We start from the raw sequence: 19625 nt of genomic DNA, 5'->3' as shown, positions 1-19625 counted from the left end.
TATATTAGCTGTGGAATTAGCGATAACAATGAACCATAACTGATTAAATGAAACATTTGCAGTTCTAGAAAGAATAAGACAGTGGGTGGGGGGGGGGGGGTGCTGCGGGTGCTGAGGGGCACCGGCTGGAACAGGTGGTAGCTCATCTCGTGGCAGACCGCCAGTTCAAATGGGTACTCAAAAAATGTAAATAAATTGAAATTAACTTAAATAAAAATTACATAAAAATCGATTTATTCTCTTACATTTTGATGCCATATGTCTCCCTGCTGCCACATCCAGAAGCTCAGTGATTCTAATAGCGATGCCTGTAATGTGCATGTCATACTGAATAACAGCATTATTTATCTAACATAGCAGCACACTCCCTATGTGTGTTAGGACAAAGTGTTCTACACCCCTATTGAGGCTCTCTCTATAGGTCAGAAATAGCCATTTTTTTATAGCGATTCGCCGCAAATAAATTCTGAACAAAACTATTTTTGGGGGAGAATTCGGCGAATTGGCCGAATCAACATTTTAAAAAATTCGCTCATCTCTAGTTACAATGGATGAAGCTGAGGTTGTCTGTTGTTATGAATTTTGCTGGTAGCAGCTTTAGGGCCCATGCACACTATGGAATACACACAGATGATGCTTGCTGCAGAATCCCATTGATCTCATGTAATTCTCCTGCTCAGTTCACAGTACAATGGTTCCGTAGGGGAACTTTTCTAGTGGAATTAGTTTCTGCCTGAAGAATAAACATGTTCAATCTACTGGTGGTATCCGCCAGAGAAGTCCTGCCACTAAGCTTCAGATATTGGGTATTTGCTTGTGTAAATTTTGCAGTTTGAACTGGCCTTAGAGCTTTAGTTAGATCAAAGCCAAGATCACCGCTACTGATATACAGTGGTACCCCGACATACAATCATTTAAAAATATGATGGCCTCTCAAAGGCCATCGTATGTTGAAGGCAGCATCAAGATACGATGCTTCTGTGTGTCGGGGCCATCGCAAAAACGGCTATCCGGCAGCGCTGACTGCTTCAGCTGCTGCGGGATAGCCGTTTGCATGTGCCCCACTGAATGATACTTATATATCCCCGTCGCTCCTGCCCGTCATTTTGCCACTTCTGTGCTGCCGCTGCCCTGCGCCGTCGCCCTCTGTTGTTGTCATCACGTTGCTGCTCACGCCGCCCTGTCGTCCAATAGGGGCGGCGTGAGCTGCAACGTGATAGTGGTGATGGAGAGCGACGGCGCAGGGCAGCAGAGACGTAGTAATACGGCATCAGAGGAGCGGCAAACTGACGGGATGGAGCGGTGGGGACACCACATTCTTCAACATGGTTTCAACAAACGATGGTCCGCCTGGAACCAATTACCATCGTATGTTGAGGGACCACTGTTCATACAAAAAAAATAAGTTTTAAAGTTGCATAAGACTTAATGGATGCAATTTTTTTTTTACCTGTCTACTATAAACATTTTTGTTGCCTTTTTATGCACAGAAAAATATATTATTGAGGAAAAAAGCACCCAAAATTCCACAAATAATAACACAACAAATAGAGGCTTATTTATATATACTGTGCTATCTAATGGTTCCAATTAACACATATAATTTTGGAAGGTTTTAACCTTTCAAGGATATGCGATGAAAACAAATCATTCCTTGTACACCTCTTGGCGGCATGTGCAGACAGAGACAGCTGGTTAATAGTAAAACTGAAATAGAAACATCAAGCCCTGGATGACATGATCTTTAATAAAGGAAACCTTGTACAAATAAATACAAAACCATGCAAAGGAGAAAATTCATGGAGGAAAGGTGTGGTTATAATGATCTGCGTTTAGTATTCATCTCTCTGATCTTGTAATTTTAAAAGCCATCACAAGGTAGAACGATGTACATCATATCCCAACTTTAAGTATGTCCACATTTGAAGAGAGTTTTACTGTTTATATGTAGCTTTAACCTACATTAAACAGAGTAGTCTGTGTGTACATACATTTTATTACTTATCCTGTACTGATCCTGAGTTACATTCTGTATTCTACTCCAGAGCTGTACTCCCTATTCTGCTGGTGAGGTCACTGTGTACATACATTACATTACTTATCCTGTACTGATCCTGAGTTATATCCTGTATTATACCCCAGAGCTGTACTCACTATTCTGCTGGTGAGGTCACTGTGTACATACATTACATTACTTATCCTGTACTGATCCTGAGTTATATCCTGTATTATACTCCAGAACTGTACTCACTATTCTGCTAGTGAGGTCACTGTGTACATACATTATATTACTTATCCTGTACTGATCCTGAGTTACATTCTGTATTCTACTCCAGAGCTGTACTCACTATTCTGCTGGTGAGGTCACTGTGTACATACATTACATTACTTATCCTGTACTGATCCTGAGTTATATCCTGTATTATACCCCAGAGCTGTACTCACTATTCTGCTGGTGAGGTCACTGTGTACATACATTACATTACTTATCCTGTACTGATCCTGAGTTATATCCTGTATTATACTCCAGAACTGTACTCACTATTCTGCTAGTGGGGTCACTGTGTACATACATTACTTTACTTATCCTGTACTGATCCTGAGTTACATTCTGTATTCTACTCCAGAGCTGTACTCCCTATTCTGCTGGTGAGGTCACTGTGTACATACATTACATTACTTATCCTGTACTGATCCTGAGTTATATCCTATATTATACCCCAGAGCTGTACTCACTATTCTGCTGGTGAGGTCACTGTGTACATACATTACATTACTTATCCTGTACTGATCCTGAGTTATATCCTGTATTATACTCCAGAACTGTACTCACTATTCTGCTAGTGGGGTCACTGTGTACATACATTACATTACATTACTTATCCTGTACTGATCCTGAGTTATATCCTGTATTATACTCCAGAGCTGTACTCACTATTCTGCTGGTGAGGTCACTGTGTACATACATTACATTACTTATCCTGTACTGATCCTGAGTTATATCCTGTATTATACTCCAGAGCTGTACTCACTATTCTGCTGGTGAGGTCACTGTGTACAAACATTACATTACTTATCCTGTACTGATCCTGAGTTATATCCTGTATTATACTCCAGAGCTGTACTCACTATTCTGCTGGTGAGGTCACTGTGTACATACATTACATTACTTATCCTGTACTGATCCTGAGTTATATCCTGTATTATACCCCAGAGCTGTACTCACTATTCTGCTGGTGGGGTCACTGTGTACATACATTACTGTTACGCCGAGCGCTCCGGGTCCCCGCTCCTCCCCGGAGCGCTCGCTTCACCTCCTCCGCTGCAGCGCCCCGGTCACGTCCTCTGACCCGGGGCGCTGCGATCCTGCTGCTAGCCGGGATGCGATTCGCGATGCGGGTAGCGCCCGCTCGCGATGCGCACCCCGGCTCTCCTACCTGACTCGCTCCCCGTCTGTTCTGTCCCGGCGCGCGCGGCCCCGCTCCCTAGGGCGCGCGCGCGCCGGGTCTCTGCGATTTAAAGGGCCACTGCGCCGCTGATTGGCGCAGTGGTTCCAATTAGAGTTATCACCTGTGCACTCCCTATATTACCTCACTTCCCTTGCACTCCCTTGCCGGATCTTGTTGCCTTAGTGCCAGTGAAAGCGTTCCTTGTGTGTCCCTTGCCAGTGTTTCCAGACCTTCTGCCGTTGCCCCTGACTACGATCCTTGCTGCCTGCCCCGACCTTCTGCTACGTCCGACCTTGCTTCTGCCTACTCCCTTGTACCGCGCCTATCTTCAGCAGCCAGAGAGGTGAGCCGTTGCTAGTGGATACGACCTGGTCACTACCGCCGCAGCAAGACCATCCCGCTTTGCGGCGGGCTCTGGTGAAAACCAGTAGTGGCTTAGAACCGGTCCACTAGCACGGTCCACGCCAATCCCTCTCTGGCACAGAGGGTCCACTACCTGCCAGCCGGCATCGTGACAATTACATTACTTATCCTGTACTAATTCTCTGTTACATCCTGTATTTTTGGTCCGATGAACAAATAAAGTCTCAGACTATCAGAACTGCTGTACTGTACATGATTAAAGGAATGACTAAGCATAGCAACGCCAAACATTCATCAGCAGAACATCATTCCTGAACACCTTGTTACCAGAAGATTTCCCTCATGCATTCAGTGATGAACCCTGGGTACTATGAGCGACCAAATTAAAAGATTCCTGGTAATGGGCAATGTTTCCGAAGTGTTTGGCTTCACATGTTCTAGTTTTTCGGTTCATTGAGAAGTGATTAGTGTGAGCCGTGCCTGTGTCTGAGGCCCCATGTGGTCATACGATTAGAATGCAAATGCTGAAGTGATGAGTGAGGCCAGTGGTGACAGACATGTCTCTCACACTTCTCAAGTCCCCCCAACCTTATAAATATATATATCCCACTAGTATCTGGGGGGAAAAAACCAAGAGGGGTCCACAGCTGTGTTTCTGATGCTGTATAGGCTAATATGTTAAATTTAAGGGGGTTCAGATAGAGTTAAATATTGTTTAAAAGCCTCTTCATATTGGACAATAACTACCAGCTAGATAGGTGTTTTGACAATAAGCTAATCACAAAGTGTCCTCTTGCCAGGACCTCTAGAGACCATCTAGAGATCATATATGTGGGACGGCCTAGTAGTAAGGGTTTAATTTCCCTACAGCGCCCCCTCATGTGAAATGAAGCATTACACTGTGTCCAATCACACCAATAGGCTGTGTGTATAATCCAGGACAGGACAGGTTTTCCAATGCCAAAGGCTGAGAGGAAAGGAGCCAAAATAGGGAACCCTTTTTTACTCAGAATTCCCTGATCTGATATAGGAAAATCGGTTTAAACAACCCCTTTAAAAGGTTTCTCTTCCCTAACTTCAGTAATTAGAGTTGTAATATTACGACTTAAGCAGGAAAACAGAGACAAGTGAAAACTTAGCCAGAGAGTCACACAGAAGCTTAGAGTGCTCAGCAGCACAAAGTATTTCAGCAGCAGTGATCTCGAATTTAGTGCAAGCTGAAGTGGTCATGAATTTATCAACTGCAAGTTTTTTTTTTTTTTTTATTCATCGCAAAATTTTAGTGCAGCAGAATCCCACTGAAAAATAAATGGGAGGCTGCTGCATCGGAACTTATTTCCGAGCGAGAATTTTTCCACTTGGAAATTCCGTAAGGTGAACCCAGCCTCCGAAAATGTGCACAAAAGCCCTGCAACCATTTAATAAATTTGGCGCGTGTACGCATTAGCACCACATAAAATAAAATAAATTTACCTACAACATTGATAAATTCCACCAGAGCATTTATAGGTATAACATAGTGTAAGGGCAGGGTCAGAAAAGGGGTGTGCTGTATTTGTGTGACGTAAAAATAATTAAATTATGGAAGCTATAAGGGCCTTTGGCAGTATTAAGATTTAAGGAGATTTGATGGTAGTTGATAGACTAAGTATGGCACAGTGGAAGAGCAAAGTGTCCACAGCAGAACAGAGTATTTAGGAGAACTGTGGGGAGAAATCATGGTAGGTCATAGACTGAATATCACATAAAGGAAGGGGCAGGGACCCTGGCAACACAGAGCATTTCAGGAGAGGTATGTGTTGTTCTTGTGAAAGGGAGGGGGCAAAATATATGGCTGCTCACTCCTGTCTTCTTCCTCTCTGGATAGGGCGCAGTGATTTATAAACATTTTTTTATTCCTCTTCCTACAACAACCAGACTTTCTCAGGGGGGACCTGGGCGATTAATGAGAGATGCAGAAGCAGGGCCTGTCTGATAGAAACCTTTAAAAATGTTCCCATCCAGATGTGAAACTTTGACGGGCTGGATGTGGTCTGGTAATGCCGAGCCAGGTGGCAAATGTAGCTGGCGGATTCCTCCCTCTAATGTGACGCCAAGTGGCAACCTTATTAGTGCTGGAGGCATGCGAGGCCTGTGAATGAAGTATGATGAACACAAGTTTTTTTTTTTATCTCGCCATTCCACCCAAACAACTCACAGCTATTTGGAGTCGGAGGAATTTAAAGAGTATCGCTGTGACCTTGCATGACAAGCCATGAAGACGTAATTGCGAAAGTTCTCATCACTGCGCCTATAAACCGCATCCCAATCTGCAAATAATCCCTTCTTCCTTTGCATGGCTGCAGATCGTCATGACCCGGAGCCAAACATTCTTCTTTGACTATGCCATTTTCTCCATAGCCTGAACCTTCACTGCCCTTGTTGTTATATGAGTCGATTCCCGCACGCCTTGGGCGCGTCTACAACAACCTTTACCGCTGGTTGACTTGTTTTCGGTCCCTAGGACTCACAATGAAGTTCTGCCAAGTGTAAAGTTGTTGTGCTGTACACAGAGACTTGCCAGGACATGGGGCAGCAGGGCCCCAAGTTTAACACATTTACAAACAGCATACTAGTTAATTTCAGAGAGTGTCTTAAACTGGTGAGATAAAGTCAGAAAAGCCATGGTAAACATGAAATTGCCCATTGAGAGCAACTCCGCTTGCTCTCAATGGGCACACATTTGATTCAAATTATTTTTAAATTAAAATAACATTTTATCTGATTATTTAATCATCAAAAGTAGATTTTATAGGCACACAAAAATAAGCTGATCACAAGGTGACCATGATCAGCTGCTATCTGTAGGGAAAGCAAGTGAAGTGTTCCAGTTCCCTACAGCACCCCAACAGGGGGAAATAAACATTACACTGTTCTCCCTAATAGCAATGGGATCTCCATGCAATTCATGAACATGTATGGTCTTACAGAGCATCCAAAACAAGTGACACTACAAAAGTGGTTCCCCCCGTGTTTTTCTCAGATATTCATTCTGTTAAGAAAGTCATACTCTGGCTTAAAGTTATTTTTTTTTTCTTATATAGTGAATCGGCTATTATTAAAAAAATATAGGAAAGCTTCTTGTGTATTTCTTGCGCTTACCTTTTTAGCTGATGTTGCAGGCATAAGTTTTCAGCCATACTGGATGAAATTTTGAACATAAGTGCCCATTTATTCACCTTCACCATAGCCCAGAGAAACAAATTCATGTGTTTTGTTTGGTGACTTAAGTAGTGCCAACTGTTGTATCTCTCTGATTGATGAATTTTAGATATTTTCATCAGCCGAAATTGATATGACCTATTATGACCACTGAGGTGTTTTGTGAAGATGTGAAGTCTTTAGGTTGTGCTCACGTAAAATTTTTGCTGCATTTTCACACATTTTTACTGCACTGCGGCTGTTTTTTGCTATGATTTTCAAAAAGTTTTTACTGTGATTTGCCCATTTGTGGTAAAACAGCACAGTTAAAAATAAACTTATATCTCATCATATGCACCGTGCAAAGGAGAATAAATATCACTGGAGCACTGCATTAAAAAATAACTTTATTTCAGGATAAAAATGTGCCCTCAGTGGTCCAAAAACTCATATGTGATTACAAAGAAACACAGAAAGATAAAAGATACCTGGATAGATCTTCTACAAATATAGGGAGAAACAGATTGAGATGATCATAGAAAAGCAGTAGAAGTCCAAATACAGGTATAGAAAACTGCGCTCAACTACACAGAGACCTGATTACAAAAATACCTCTGAGTAATGTAAAACAAATCACCCCGAATAGTGTGGAGGGGTATTTCCCTTCAACTTGTGTTTATACATGTTTTTAAAGTGTTTTTAAATTGCATAATAAAGTTTGTATAATTATTTATAGCTTGTTTGTCAACTTTTATCTCTATTTTGTAGCAATCTGTATTTTTTGCCTGTCCACTTGTTTCTCTGGAGCTGCAATAAAATACACAACCTGTGGGCAGGTGTGGCGCTGTTTTTAGAAGAAAGCAGCCATGTTTCTTTAATCCCTATGACTAAAACAAACATTTAATGGGTTGTAAACTTTCACTGACGCCTTTGCAGGCGTTTCTTTTGACCTACTTAGTGTTTATTTCAGCTGAAGCCAAATGCTCCATGCACTGTATCTACTTATTCTGGAACGTCACAAGCCTTTAATGAACGATCATCACATAAACATTTAACTAGTGACCATAAAATTCTGGGATGCCAATAACAAGCCGAGCAACAAAAGGGAAATAGTTGTGTTTGCAATTACGGAGAGAGGAAATTTTTATCAAGGTAATGAGGGGCAGACGGTTCCCCTATTGATGTGGAGAAGGTTGGTTTATGGGCAGCGCTTAGTCACAAAGCCCAGCTTCCAATAAACAGAAAGGTTGACTCACAGAGGAGGACTGAGGACAAGATGGAGGTCGTCTGACTCAGTGACGCACTTCTCCACGTGAAAGATCGAAAACAAAGTTAAAGTGAGCTTGGAGTATTTTCCTAACAAATATAAAATCTAAACGAATATAGATCTAAATTATATCTGGAAATCACCAGCACTGGAATGGATTGAATGGAGTATATATCTCTAGCTGCAGCAAAACCAAGTCAGCACATGTCCCCGTATGTTGTGCAATAAGTGGAGATACAAAATATATAAATTAGTGGTATGCGCTACTGGAGAGCTGCATCCATTCAAAAGACCTGTGGTTTTTAATCAGGGTGCCTACAGTTGTTGCATTAGTTGCAGATTGCTCTCTCCACCCCTTGAAGCAGACAGGCTCCCTGTCATCAGCTGACTAGTGATGTCAGGTCTCGGACGCATTGCAACCTGGGAATAATCTGAGACAACAGTCATTTTGTATGCTGTTAAAAATAAATATTGGGGTGAAAATCACAGAAGAATTGTGAGAAAACCGTCACACACAGGTACAGACACTATATTATGAACTACACTAACTTTACAGCCCCTGTAGCATAGTCAAATAAAAAAAAATTCCTGGAATACCCCTTTAAAGTAAAATAACACATCATGCCCCTCACGATTTTATATGACTAGTAGTTTGTTGGAAATAATCCCTTACCTAAGTTTTCCCTGGCTGCCATAGTTTAAAAGAAGAAAGTAGAACAAGCAGGGACTATGAGGTATGGTTGACCATGTGACTACATGATGGCTCCTTGCAATAGTACTTTCTGAAACTATATAAGAAAGGAAGAATAGCCATTGTTGAGGCACGATTCCATTAGAAAATGATGTTAGTAAGATTTTTCAAAAAATTTCCATGTACAGACAGAGTAGCATACGTCACCAATAGTGTGTGTGTGTGTGTGTGTGTGTGTGGGTGGGTGTGTGTGTGGGTGGGTGGGTGGGTGTGTGCGCGTGTGTATATATATATATATAGATGCAAATCAAAAAATGTTGCAGTATCTAGAGAAGTTTTCGGGATTACTCCCTTTATCAAGTCCAAAGTAAATCTAAGCTCACAAGCAGAAGACACAGGCTACATCTCACAGATATGCAGGGGTTAAGACAATAGATGAGTCCATGGCCTATCTTAGTGTGAATTCTCTACATCTATTGTCTTAACCCCTGCATATCTGTGAGATGTAGCCTGTGTCTTCTGCTTGTGAGCTTAGATTTGCTTTGGACTTGATAAAGGGAGGAATCCCGAAAGCTTCTCTACAAAATTCTGTTAGTCCAATAAAAAAGGTTATTACAAGATACTGCAACAATTTTTGATTTGCATCTGCATCACTGGACTAATACGGCAACTCAAAATTTACAATATATATATATATATACACACACACAGTCTTGGCCGTAAATGTTGGCACTCCTGAAATGTTTCTATAAAATGAAGTATTTCTCACAGGAAAGGATTGCAGTAACACATGTTTTGCTATACACATGTTTATTCCCTTTGTGTGTATTGGAACTAAACCAAAAAGGGAGGAAAAAAAGCAAATTGGACATAATGTCATCAAACTCCAAAAATGGCCTGGACAAAATTATTGGCACCTTAACTTAATATTTGGTTGCACACCCTTTGGAAAAAATAAGTGAAATCAGTGTCTTCCTATAACCATCAATAAGCTTCTTACACCTCTCAGCCGGAATGTTGGACCACTCTTCCTTTACAAACTGCTCCAGGTCTCTCTTATTGGAAGGCGCCTTTTCCCAACAGTAATTTTATATCTCTCCACAGGTGATCAATGGGATTTAGATCTGGACTCATTGCTGCCACTTCAGAACTCTCCAGCGCTTTGTTGCCATCTATTTCTGGGGGATTTTTGACGTATGTTTGGGGTAATTGTCCTGCTGGAAGACCCAAGATCTGAGATGCAAACCCAGCTTTCTGACACTGGGCTGACCCAAAATCCGTTGGTAATCCTCAGATTTCATGATGTCTTGTACACATTCAAGGCCCCCAGTGCCAGAGGCAGCAAAACAACCCCAAAACATCATTGACCTCCACCATATGTCACTGTAGGTACTGTGTTCTTTTCTTTGTAGGCCTCATTCCGTTTTCGGTAAACAGTAGAATGATGTGCTTTACCAAAAAGCTCTATCTTGGTCTCATCTGTCCACAAGACGTTTTCCCAGAAGGATTTTGGTTACTCAAGTTAATTTTGGCAAAATGTAGTCTTGCTTTTTTATGTCTCTGTGCCAGCAGCGGGGTCCTCCTGGGTCTCCTCCATAGTGGGGTCCTCCTGGGTCTCCTCCATAGTGGGGTCCTCCTGGGTCTCCTGCCATAGCGTTTCATTTAAATGTCGACTGAGTTCGCACTTACACTGAAGCTCTCTGAGCCTGCAGGACAGCTTGAATATCTTTGGAACTTGTTTGGGGCTGCTTATCCACCATTCGGACTATCCTGCGTTGACACCTTTCATCAATTTTTCTTTTCCGTCCATGCCCATGGAGATTAGCTACAGTGCCATACTTGATAATGTTGCGCACTGTGAACAAAGGCAAATCAAGACCTTTGCAGATGGACTTGTAGCCTTGAGATTGTTGATATTTTCCCACAATGTTGGTTCCTGAATCCTCAGACAGTTCTCTTCTCCTCTTTCTGTTGTCCATGCTTAGTGTGGCCCACACAGACACAAAATGCAAAGACTAAGTGAACTTCTCTCCTTTTTATCTGCTTTCAGGTGTGATTTTTATATTGCCCACACCTGTTACTTGCCCCAGGTGAGTTTAAAGGAGCATCACGTGCTTAAAACAATCTTGTTTATCCACAATTTTGAAAGGGTGTCAAAAATTTTGTCCAGCGCATTTTTGGAGTTTGGTGACATTATGTCCAATTAGGGATCGATCGATATTGATTTTTTAGGGCCGATACCGATAATCTGTGGACTTTCCGGCCGATAGCTGATAACTTATACCGATATTCCGGTGTAAGTTATCTGCTATTTCAACACTCCCCCCCCAGCCCTACAGAAGCCGCTGCAGATCAATGATTTAAAGCGGATGACTGTATATAGCCCTAAATCTCAATATTTTTCAAATTTATTTCAAAAGAAAAGTAGCAAGACACATTGTTTTACATAAATGCATCGCATGCACAGCAAGTCCTTAAAGGGGTTATCCAGCATTAGAAAAACAGAGCTGATTTCCTTAAAACAAAAACTGACCCTAATTTGTCTACAGGGTATGTGTGGTTTTGCAGCTCGGTCCCACTGAAGTGAAAGGAGCCAAGTTGTAATACCGCACACAACCTGAGGAGAGGTGTGGTGCTGTTTTTGGAAGAAATCAGCTCTGTTTGCTAAACCTGAAGAACCCATTTAATATATTGTTTAAATGATTTGTAAGATTCAAGATAAAGTGTATATATTAATAAGTAATTGTTCTCTGTGCAATTCTCTTTATGTAAAAGGATTGAATTGTACTAAGTTACAGATATAGTATCAAGGCCGGCTCAGCCTATAGGCAAAACAGGCAGCCATCTAGATCACCCTCTAGATGGGGGCACCGCTCTTTTAGCTGCAATAAAGTGAGCCAGCATCCGAAGTGCCTGCCCATCAAGTAAAACCCTGCCACGCTTCCTCCACCCCACCCGTACTATAATAATCAGCATTTTCACCCTGCTGGAGGAGCGCTGCACCATTTTCAAGCCAGACAGGGGTGATCATTAAGCTCAGATATGTCCAGCATCACGCACGCCTCCATACATTGGGAGAAGCCAATGAGCGGGGTCAAGGGGAGGCAAAATTAGCTCTTGCCTAGGGTGGCAAAAATCCTTGCACCAGGCCTGTATACTATGGGGTTTACAAAGTCCATCTTGTCCTCCTTCCAAGTACCATCCACTCCCTTCTTAGCAATTAGAGCTCCCCATGTACTATACACACTACCTACTCATGATTCTCCCCCCCCCATGTACTATCCATAGTCCTCACACATACTGCCCACAGGCTAGAGAACCCTAGGTAGTATTCACAGGTTCCCAAATAATATCAACAGCCCCCCATGTGCACAGTCTACCCCTGCACCCTACGTAACATTCACAGCCACTACATGTACTGTCCACAGGTCTGTCACAACCCTCTATGTGTGGTATCCAAAGCACCCCCCCCCCCCTCACACACACACACACACACATATAGTATCCATAGTCCAGTCCCCTACAGCCCTCTTATGCAGAATCCACAGCCCACCATGTACTGTCCACAGTCCCCCATGTAGGATCTACAGGCCCTGTCCTGAATAAAACATTTAGGGTAGGGTAACACGTGCCGTATTTTGTTGCTGCATATCTTCCTACCAATTGAAGTCAATGGGTAGGAAAATACGCAGCAGCAAATATGCAGCAAAATACGGCACATGTGACCCTACCTTTAAAGAGCTCAAAAAAGCAGTATTCGGAACAAGTCGAGACTGGGCCAAACCATGTCCAAGGAGGGCAATGCATCCTGTGGCATTTATTCCCCAAGGACACAAAATGCTCTGTATACACAGTCTACGTACCCATCCGACACAGTAAATCTGACGAGACCCAACAGACTGCATGGCTACAGGGTACAACAGAAGGTTCACTATACACCTGTTAGGTAACAGAACCCACGAGACAAGTCATTGGATCAGAGGTCATCCTGGCGATTTCAGTGCAAGGCCTGAGAAAACCTACCAGCAGAGAGGTCTTTGTTCAGGGACCCACCAGAAAAATCACTGGCTTCCTGGTGGGCCAATCCTGGAAATTGAATTTACCATTCAAACAAAAATCTAATTTGTGCGACAATGAGAGAGAGAATTTTTCAAACTATTTTGATTAATATTCAGATATGACGTGAACAGACCCTGACATAGGAAAAAACACAAAAGGAATTGCTAGGACCAAAATAGTTCATAGCAAGGTTTTGGGTTCATATATAAGACCATGTTACAGATCTGTGTTTTATGCACGCATATAGCACCCATAGATACTTACTATACACGCTTGCTTCCTATGTATTTTGTCTAGGATTTTCCTGTTTTACAGCCTGGTAACCCTACCCCACTGGATGCATCTATCAAGTGAAAGGATTTGTGAGGCCCCTGCGATGGTTTATTGAATATTCTCTTACTCTTTCGTTTGTTTTGACGGAGCACGGTTCTCACAAGAGACAAATATTTACATTCAGAGATGTGTCACTTTTGGCAGGGTACGAGAAAAAGAAAAAAAAAAACCTTCCTCATTTTTACTTCAGCGAGGAAATGATTTGTTTTCTTGTCTGCTTGACCCAGCACAGGACAAAGCACCTTGCAAATATCAGCCACTTGACAAGAAAAGAGCAAGCGGCCAAGCATTGAGCAGACGGGATTCAGGGAAGCTGGTGAGAATCTCGCTTATATAAACCAAGGGTTTGTTTGGGAGTGACATCATGGTAATGACATCATACCTGCTATTACATAAGCTTAACCCCTAAGCTACCGTCACTCTGGCACTGGCAACGTTTGCAAATCCATTCTCGACTAATGATAACAGATTGAGAAATTATTTTTTAACTTTAAGTTAAAGACATTATAGCTTTATTTAATTTTCTAATTTGTTAAAGTGGGAGCAATCATGCCTAAAGCTGGAGCTCAGGTGCTCAGTGACACCCCCTGACGGGGCAATACACTTGTTATTGCAAATGTAGAGAAGAAAGGAACTTTACTACTTACCGTTCTGTTCTTCAAGTTCATTTCCAATATCGTATCCCATCTGCTTCTGACGGGCGATGATCGATGAGAGAGCATCCAGGCCAGCATCTTGTTCTGAAGATAGAAATAATAGAGGTAAATTTAATAAATGAGAGATTGGAACATGCAGATCATAGGAGAAGCCATTCTGTAACCCTCCAAATGGAAATCATTATAAAGGGGATCTCCTCATTTGAGAAGTCTACTGAAAATTAGGTAATCACACTGTGTTGTACTTCTGGGGACTCCGGCAATCATCTGTAATCTGTGGTAAAGCCAAATGCAAATGTTCAGTTTCCCTGCAGCGGCAACACAGGTCAAATGACGCATTACATTGTCCTATAGAAGTTAATGGGCTTCCCCTGTATAGATGTACTAGGTAATCCAGACAGAGGGTTTTGCTTTATAGCTGCTTTCAAGGTAGGACTCAGGGAGCTTAGAAGTCCTTCACATGGTATTTATAGTGGGGTTATCCCAAAAATACAACTTGGCAACTATAGGATAGGTGATAAGTAGCTGATAATAATGTGACTTTTCTGACCCACAGTGATCATTTAAATGGTGGTCCTACGTCTCCCAAGTAAAGGTACTGGTGATGAGCATGTACCCTGCTGCTCCGTCACTCGCTACAGGACTGCTGGAGATAGCCGAGTACAGCAAGTGAGAAGGACAGTAGCGCACATAATTGAGCGCTGCTCCACTCACTCAGGGGACCACATTCTCATGAATAAGTCAAACCCCTTCAGCCCAATCTGATATCAGGTGTGCATGCCGGGCGCAAAAGTTTCCAAAGCGACTGCCACCTGTCCTATTCTAATAAAAACACGCACGACACTGGCATGTGGTTCCATCTATTCATGCTCAGGTCAGGTAAAAGAGAGAGACGCTGGACAACATAGGCACTGTACCACCCCATTAAGTTGATGCATATCACTAGGTAAACATGAAAATACTTTTCTGGTCTTGCATTGATCTTGAATGACAGTGTGACTTGAATCACATCCAGAGCTCCATTCCATCTGATCACAAGCATACATCTCGCTGCTGCCACCTGGTGGACCAATGTTTGTAAAGAGCACTGTATGACATGCAAAAAATTACATGAAGCACAATACCTTCTGGGTGTGACTGGAGCATGATGTAACAGATCAATACAAGAGTGTAACACAGTGTGGTGGATTATATGTATTTACAAAGTAAAGATTTTTCATGCTGCAAACTTTGCAACGCAAGTTTAGTGTCCCTGTACTGAAGTCCTTCTTGTTGAATCACCAGGTTTACAGCACAAAAAGGGTTATAATGGATCAAGCAGACAGTGATTCCTATAGTCTTAATCTGGGACAGCTCTGAGGCTTCCAGACACCACAAAGGTATTGCGGTGTCTGTGTACAGAGGCCCAGATGTGCCAGAATTGCCTTTTCTCTGTATTAGAAAACACTGAGGCATTATTATCCCCTCCTTTTCTTCAGTTTCGGTGCCTCACTACATAAAAGCCGGGGGCTGCTATGGGATCTCAAGAATCCAGGAGGGTCATGGATGAAGAATAAAAACCAATACAATAATACATTACAATCTATCCATACACTAAGAAATTCCCTAATATATTATTCTCTGTGTCTCTCGTCCACCAATAGCAGTCTTACGCCCCAGGACCTCCAGCAGCGAGCAGCACTTGGAGGAGTCAAGTGACGGGACGTTTGGGGATTTTGTATGTCGATTTTTAGAAACATTTTAATGCTGCCAGGACGTGTAATCTTGTCGATCTGACAGCTTTGTTCTTTGAAATCAAAACCCAGAAAACGTTTGCAACAAATTAGGTCTAATTTTCTGTATTGGTACAATATGAGCGTTCTTACTCAGAACAAATCGTCTGATAATTGAGGTGGACAGGACCAAAAACAGGGTGTTGGTGATCGCTGCTTTTCCTCGCCGGCTGCTGCGGAGTGAGAAACTAAATTGTCATAGATATGGCACGGGCTGGCGTTCTGAGCAATTCCACAGAGAGCATTACACATGGATACAATCAGCACCCACGTAATATAGGAGAAGAAACGCCGAATTCATCTGGTTCTGGTTCCTATCAGGGACAGGAGATATAACAGGAGAAGAGGGGAGCACAAAACTGCTTGGGGTGCAGTGGTGCGATTTTCACTTCTTCAGTCACCCATATTGTTATCTGTCTACCTTTGTATGCAACACAATGGCCCTGATTTATTAAAGTACAACAGACTTTTTTTCTCGGTTTATGCGCCTAAATTTTTGTCGCACTATCCGTGCGACTATTTCTGCACCCAAATTTTACGCCGCACAACCTACACTTAACTCTGAAATGGGCGTGGTTAAATCCATAAATGGGCGGGTTCCCAACAAAAAGCTGAAAACACTCGGAGTAAAGTGGTCCCTCAAGTTACAATATTAATCGGTTCCAGGGTGACCATTGTATGTTGAGACCATAACTCTATGGAAACCTGGTAATTGGTTCCAGGACGACCATTGTATGTTGAGACCATAACTCTATGAAAACCTGGTAATTGGTTCTGAACCCCCAAAATGTCATCCAAAATATGAAAAAGTGAGGATTAAAGAAAAATAAGTAGATAAATAATATATATAAAGCAAATCCTTATATATAAAAGTAATAAAGATCTGCTGGAAGCTGTAAATCACTGTCTATGTCAGTGTTTCCCAACCAGGGTGCCTCCAGCTGTTGCAAAACTACAACTCACAGCATGTCCGGACAGCCGTTGGGAAACAATGGTTTATGTAGAGGACAGGAGCTTCTTCAGGGTCCTATACAGTACACACAGGGCCCCAAATGGAGCCGCCCTTACTTGGTGTCCAAAGGAGCAGCTAACCCTGGCACAGGTAAGAAGTAGTACAGAACTTGTAGTTCCTCCCTGTACTGTAGGGGGCGCTACCAGACAGCCAGTCAGTGTATGCACTTCAGAAATTGAGGTGACTTACCAGTAAAATGCCCATTCCGATTGGTCAGTTCGTCCAGTTGTGGCACATTTCACAGATCTTGACTGTCCGTACATTGTATGTTGAGTCTGGTTTCAAGTTACAATGGTCCAGAAAAAAACATTGTATGTTGAAACTATTGTATGTTGAGGCCATTGTAAGTGGAGGGATCACTGTACTTCAAAAATCACTCCAGAAAAAGCATGAGTTTGGCTCACAGAATAACCCACAGCCAAGAGGACGACAAAAAATGGAGCAATTTGTAACAAGGGACTGTTTACCATTGTGGTGTGTGTTAAAGTAACTTGTTTTCTAACCTGAAAACATTTTGTACAGGTCAACACTTTTATGAATAAAATATTGAATGTTTTTGGGATAGTTAAATGTTAACAAAAAAAATAAAAAAAAAAATTTTTAAACACATTTGCAATTTTAGGTTTAAATCAATTTAACACCCAAGCTGATAAACAAGGAGAATTGTTGTAATGTTTGAAAAATTATAACACATGAATACTTTTGATTTGAAGTCTAAACCATTTTCACTTACACAACTAATTTCTTTAGCTCGGAGTTTGTGCGACACAATTGACTAGTGCAACAGAAAAAAAAAATGGAAATGTGCGACAGAATAGTAAATAAGCCTGAAAAAAAAAAAGACGAGTGATCTTGAAATCACTCCAGAATAAACACTCCACTCTTAGTAAATCAGGGCCAATGACTCCATCTCAGTTGTGACAGCGCATGACTTACAATCCTTCTTGTTCCTGCACCTTTTCTTCTTGACTATTTATCTCACATCTTTTTATTCTAACGCTGCATTATTACTGTGCAATCTTCTTTTTTGCCCCGTCATCTTGATGGCAACAGGTCTGTGTGACATGTAGAGCGGTTTATTATACGGCAGCAGATGGCGGGGACTACATCAGCACTGTAGGCTGAAGGCATGTACATGGAGCACGCTGTAGGTAACTAAGTTCCATAGACAATAAAATACACTAAAGCTGGCTATAGTTACAGTATGGACAAGCAGTTTGATGCCAACTTTACATCACCAAGTGGCAGATGGAGGGCTGTAAAGCCACCGCCACTTAATTCTGGAGCAAAAGAGACGTGTTCTGTGGAGTGAAAGATCACACTTCTGTATCTGGCGTCTGATGGATGAGTCTGGTTTTGGTGACTGCCAGGAGAACATTACTGGCCTGTAAAGATTGGTGCAGGAGGGATAATCCTCAGGGGTTGGTTTAGGCCTTTTAGTTGCCGTGAAGGAAAATCCTAATACTTTAGTGCCAAGACCTGGTGGACAATTGTTGCTTTCAACTTTTTGGGAATGACTGCACCTCGGTAACAGGAAGGTCCACAAAGACATGGTTGGGTGGGTTTAGTGTGGGAGAACCTGAAAGAGCCCTAACTACAACCCCATCCAACAGCTGTAAAGGGGTTCTCCGGTGCTTAGACATCTTAACCCCTATCCAAAATATAGGGGATAAGATGCCTGATTGCGGGAGTCCCGCCGCTGGGGACCCCCATGATCTTGCACGCTGCACCCCGTTTGTAATCTGTCCCCGGAGTGTGTTCGCTCCGGGTCTGATTACTGACGACCACAGGGCCGGTGGCGTGTGACGTCACGCCTCTGCCCCCGTGTGACGTCACGCTCCACCCCTCAATGCAAGCCTACGGGAGGCAGCGTGATAGCTGTCACGCACCCTCCCATAGGCTTGCATTGGGGGGCGTAGCGTGACGTCACACGGGGTGGAGGTGTGACGTCACACGCCGCCGGCCCTGTGGTCGTCGGTAATCAGACCCGGAGCGAACACGCTCCAGGGACTGATTAAAAACGGGGTGCCGCGTGCAAGATAATGGGGGTCCCCAGCGATCAGGCATCTTATCCCCTATCCTTTGCATAGGGTATAAGATGTCTAAGCACCGCAGAACCCCTTTAAGATAAACTAGAATGTAGATTGTAAGCCAAGCCCTCTCATTCAACCTCAGTGCCTGACTTTACAAAATGCTTGTCTGGATGAACGGGTAAAAACTTCCAAATTCCTGTAGTAAGTCTTTTAGGAAGAGTTGAAGCTATTATAACCGCAAGAGGAGGGGACAAGTCTATATTAATTCCTAGAAATTTTAAATGGAGTGTCCTAAAAGGGTTTAGAATGTGTCCATGTAGTGTACGTTAGACATATGACAATGTATAAAGGAGAAGGTGACGTATCCTAAACATCTTTCACTGGAGAAAATGTTTTCACATACACCTTGTCCCCCAGACAGCTACCTTATGTACATGGGCACCTTACAGGGAGTCTAGGATAGGTTACCTGCTATAACCCGCTGCTGTTGTTGTCTCAACTCTCCAACCCCGAGGCCTCGTGTCTCCTCTGGTTCCTCCATCACCCATGGATTGTACTGAGACGATCCTGCTGCTCCGCCAGTCATCAGACTCGACCTGGTTACAGATAAATAGAGAAATTAATGCAATGGTGAAGTGCAACCTACAATCCCATGGCAAGTTGACCATCTAGTCTGGCATTTGCATTGTCAATGGTAAGATAAGACGATGGAGGGGTCCGACCTTGCACTTGTTAATCTTGACATGTTAGCGCCATAGTAGACCGTAAGTACATATATGTCAGCACCAATGCACGTATCCAAGACGTCAC

General features: G+C 42.7%; 1 protein-coding gene across 2 annotated transcripts in view; it reads right to left on the bottom strand.

Moving 5' to 3' along the window:
* The window catches only part of STX8 (syntaxin 8), a 226433-nt gene that overhangs the window by 148189 nt on the left and 58619 nt on the right, over positions 1–19625 (bottom strand). For both annotated transcript variants that reach the window (XM_056549544.1, XM_056549543.1), the window contains exons 5-6: positions 19284–19411; positions 13990–14082 (exon numbers count right to left, since the gene is read on the bottom strand). In XM_056549544.1, coding sequence (XP_056405519.1) covers positions 13990–14082; positions 19284–19411 — 221 coding nt within the window. The remainder of the gene's footprint in view (positions 1–13989; positions 14083–19283; positions 19412–19625) is intronic.

The sequence above is a fragment of the Hyla sarda genome, chromosome 13 (assembly GCF_029499605.1).
Source record: "Hyla sarda isolate aHylSar1 chromosome 13, aHylSar1.hap1, whole genome shotgun sequence".
NCBI classification, from domain to species: Eukaryota; Metazoa; Chordata; class Amphibia; order Anura; family Hylidae; genus Hyla; species Hyla sarda.
Note: the sequence above shows the minus strand (reverse complement) of the source record. Positions and strands in the feature narration are given on the sequence as shown.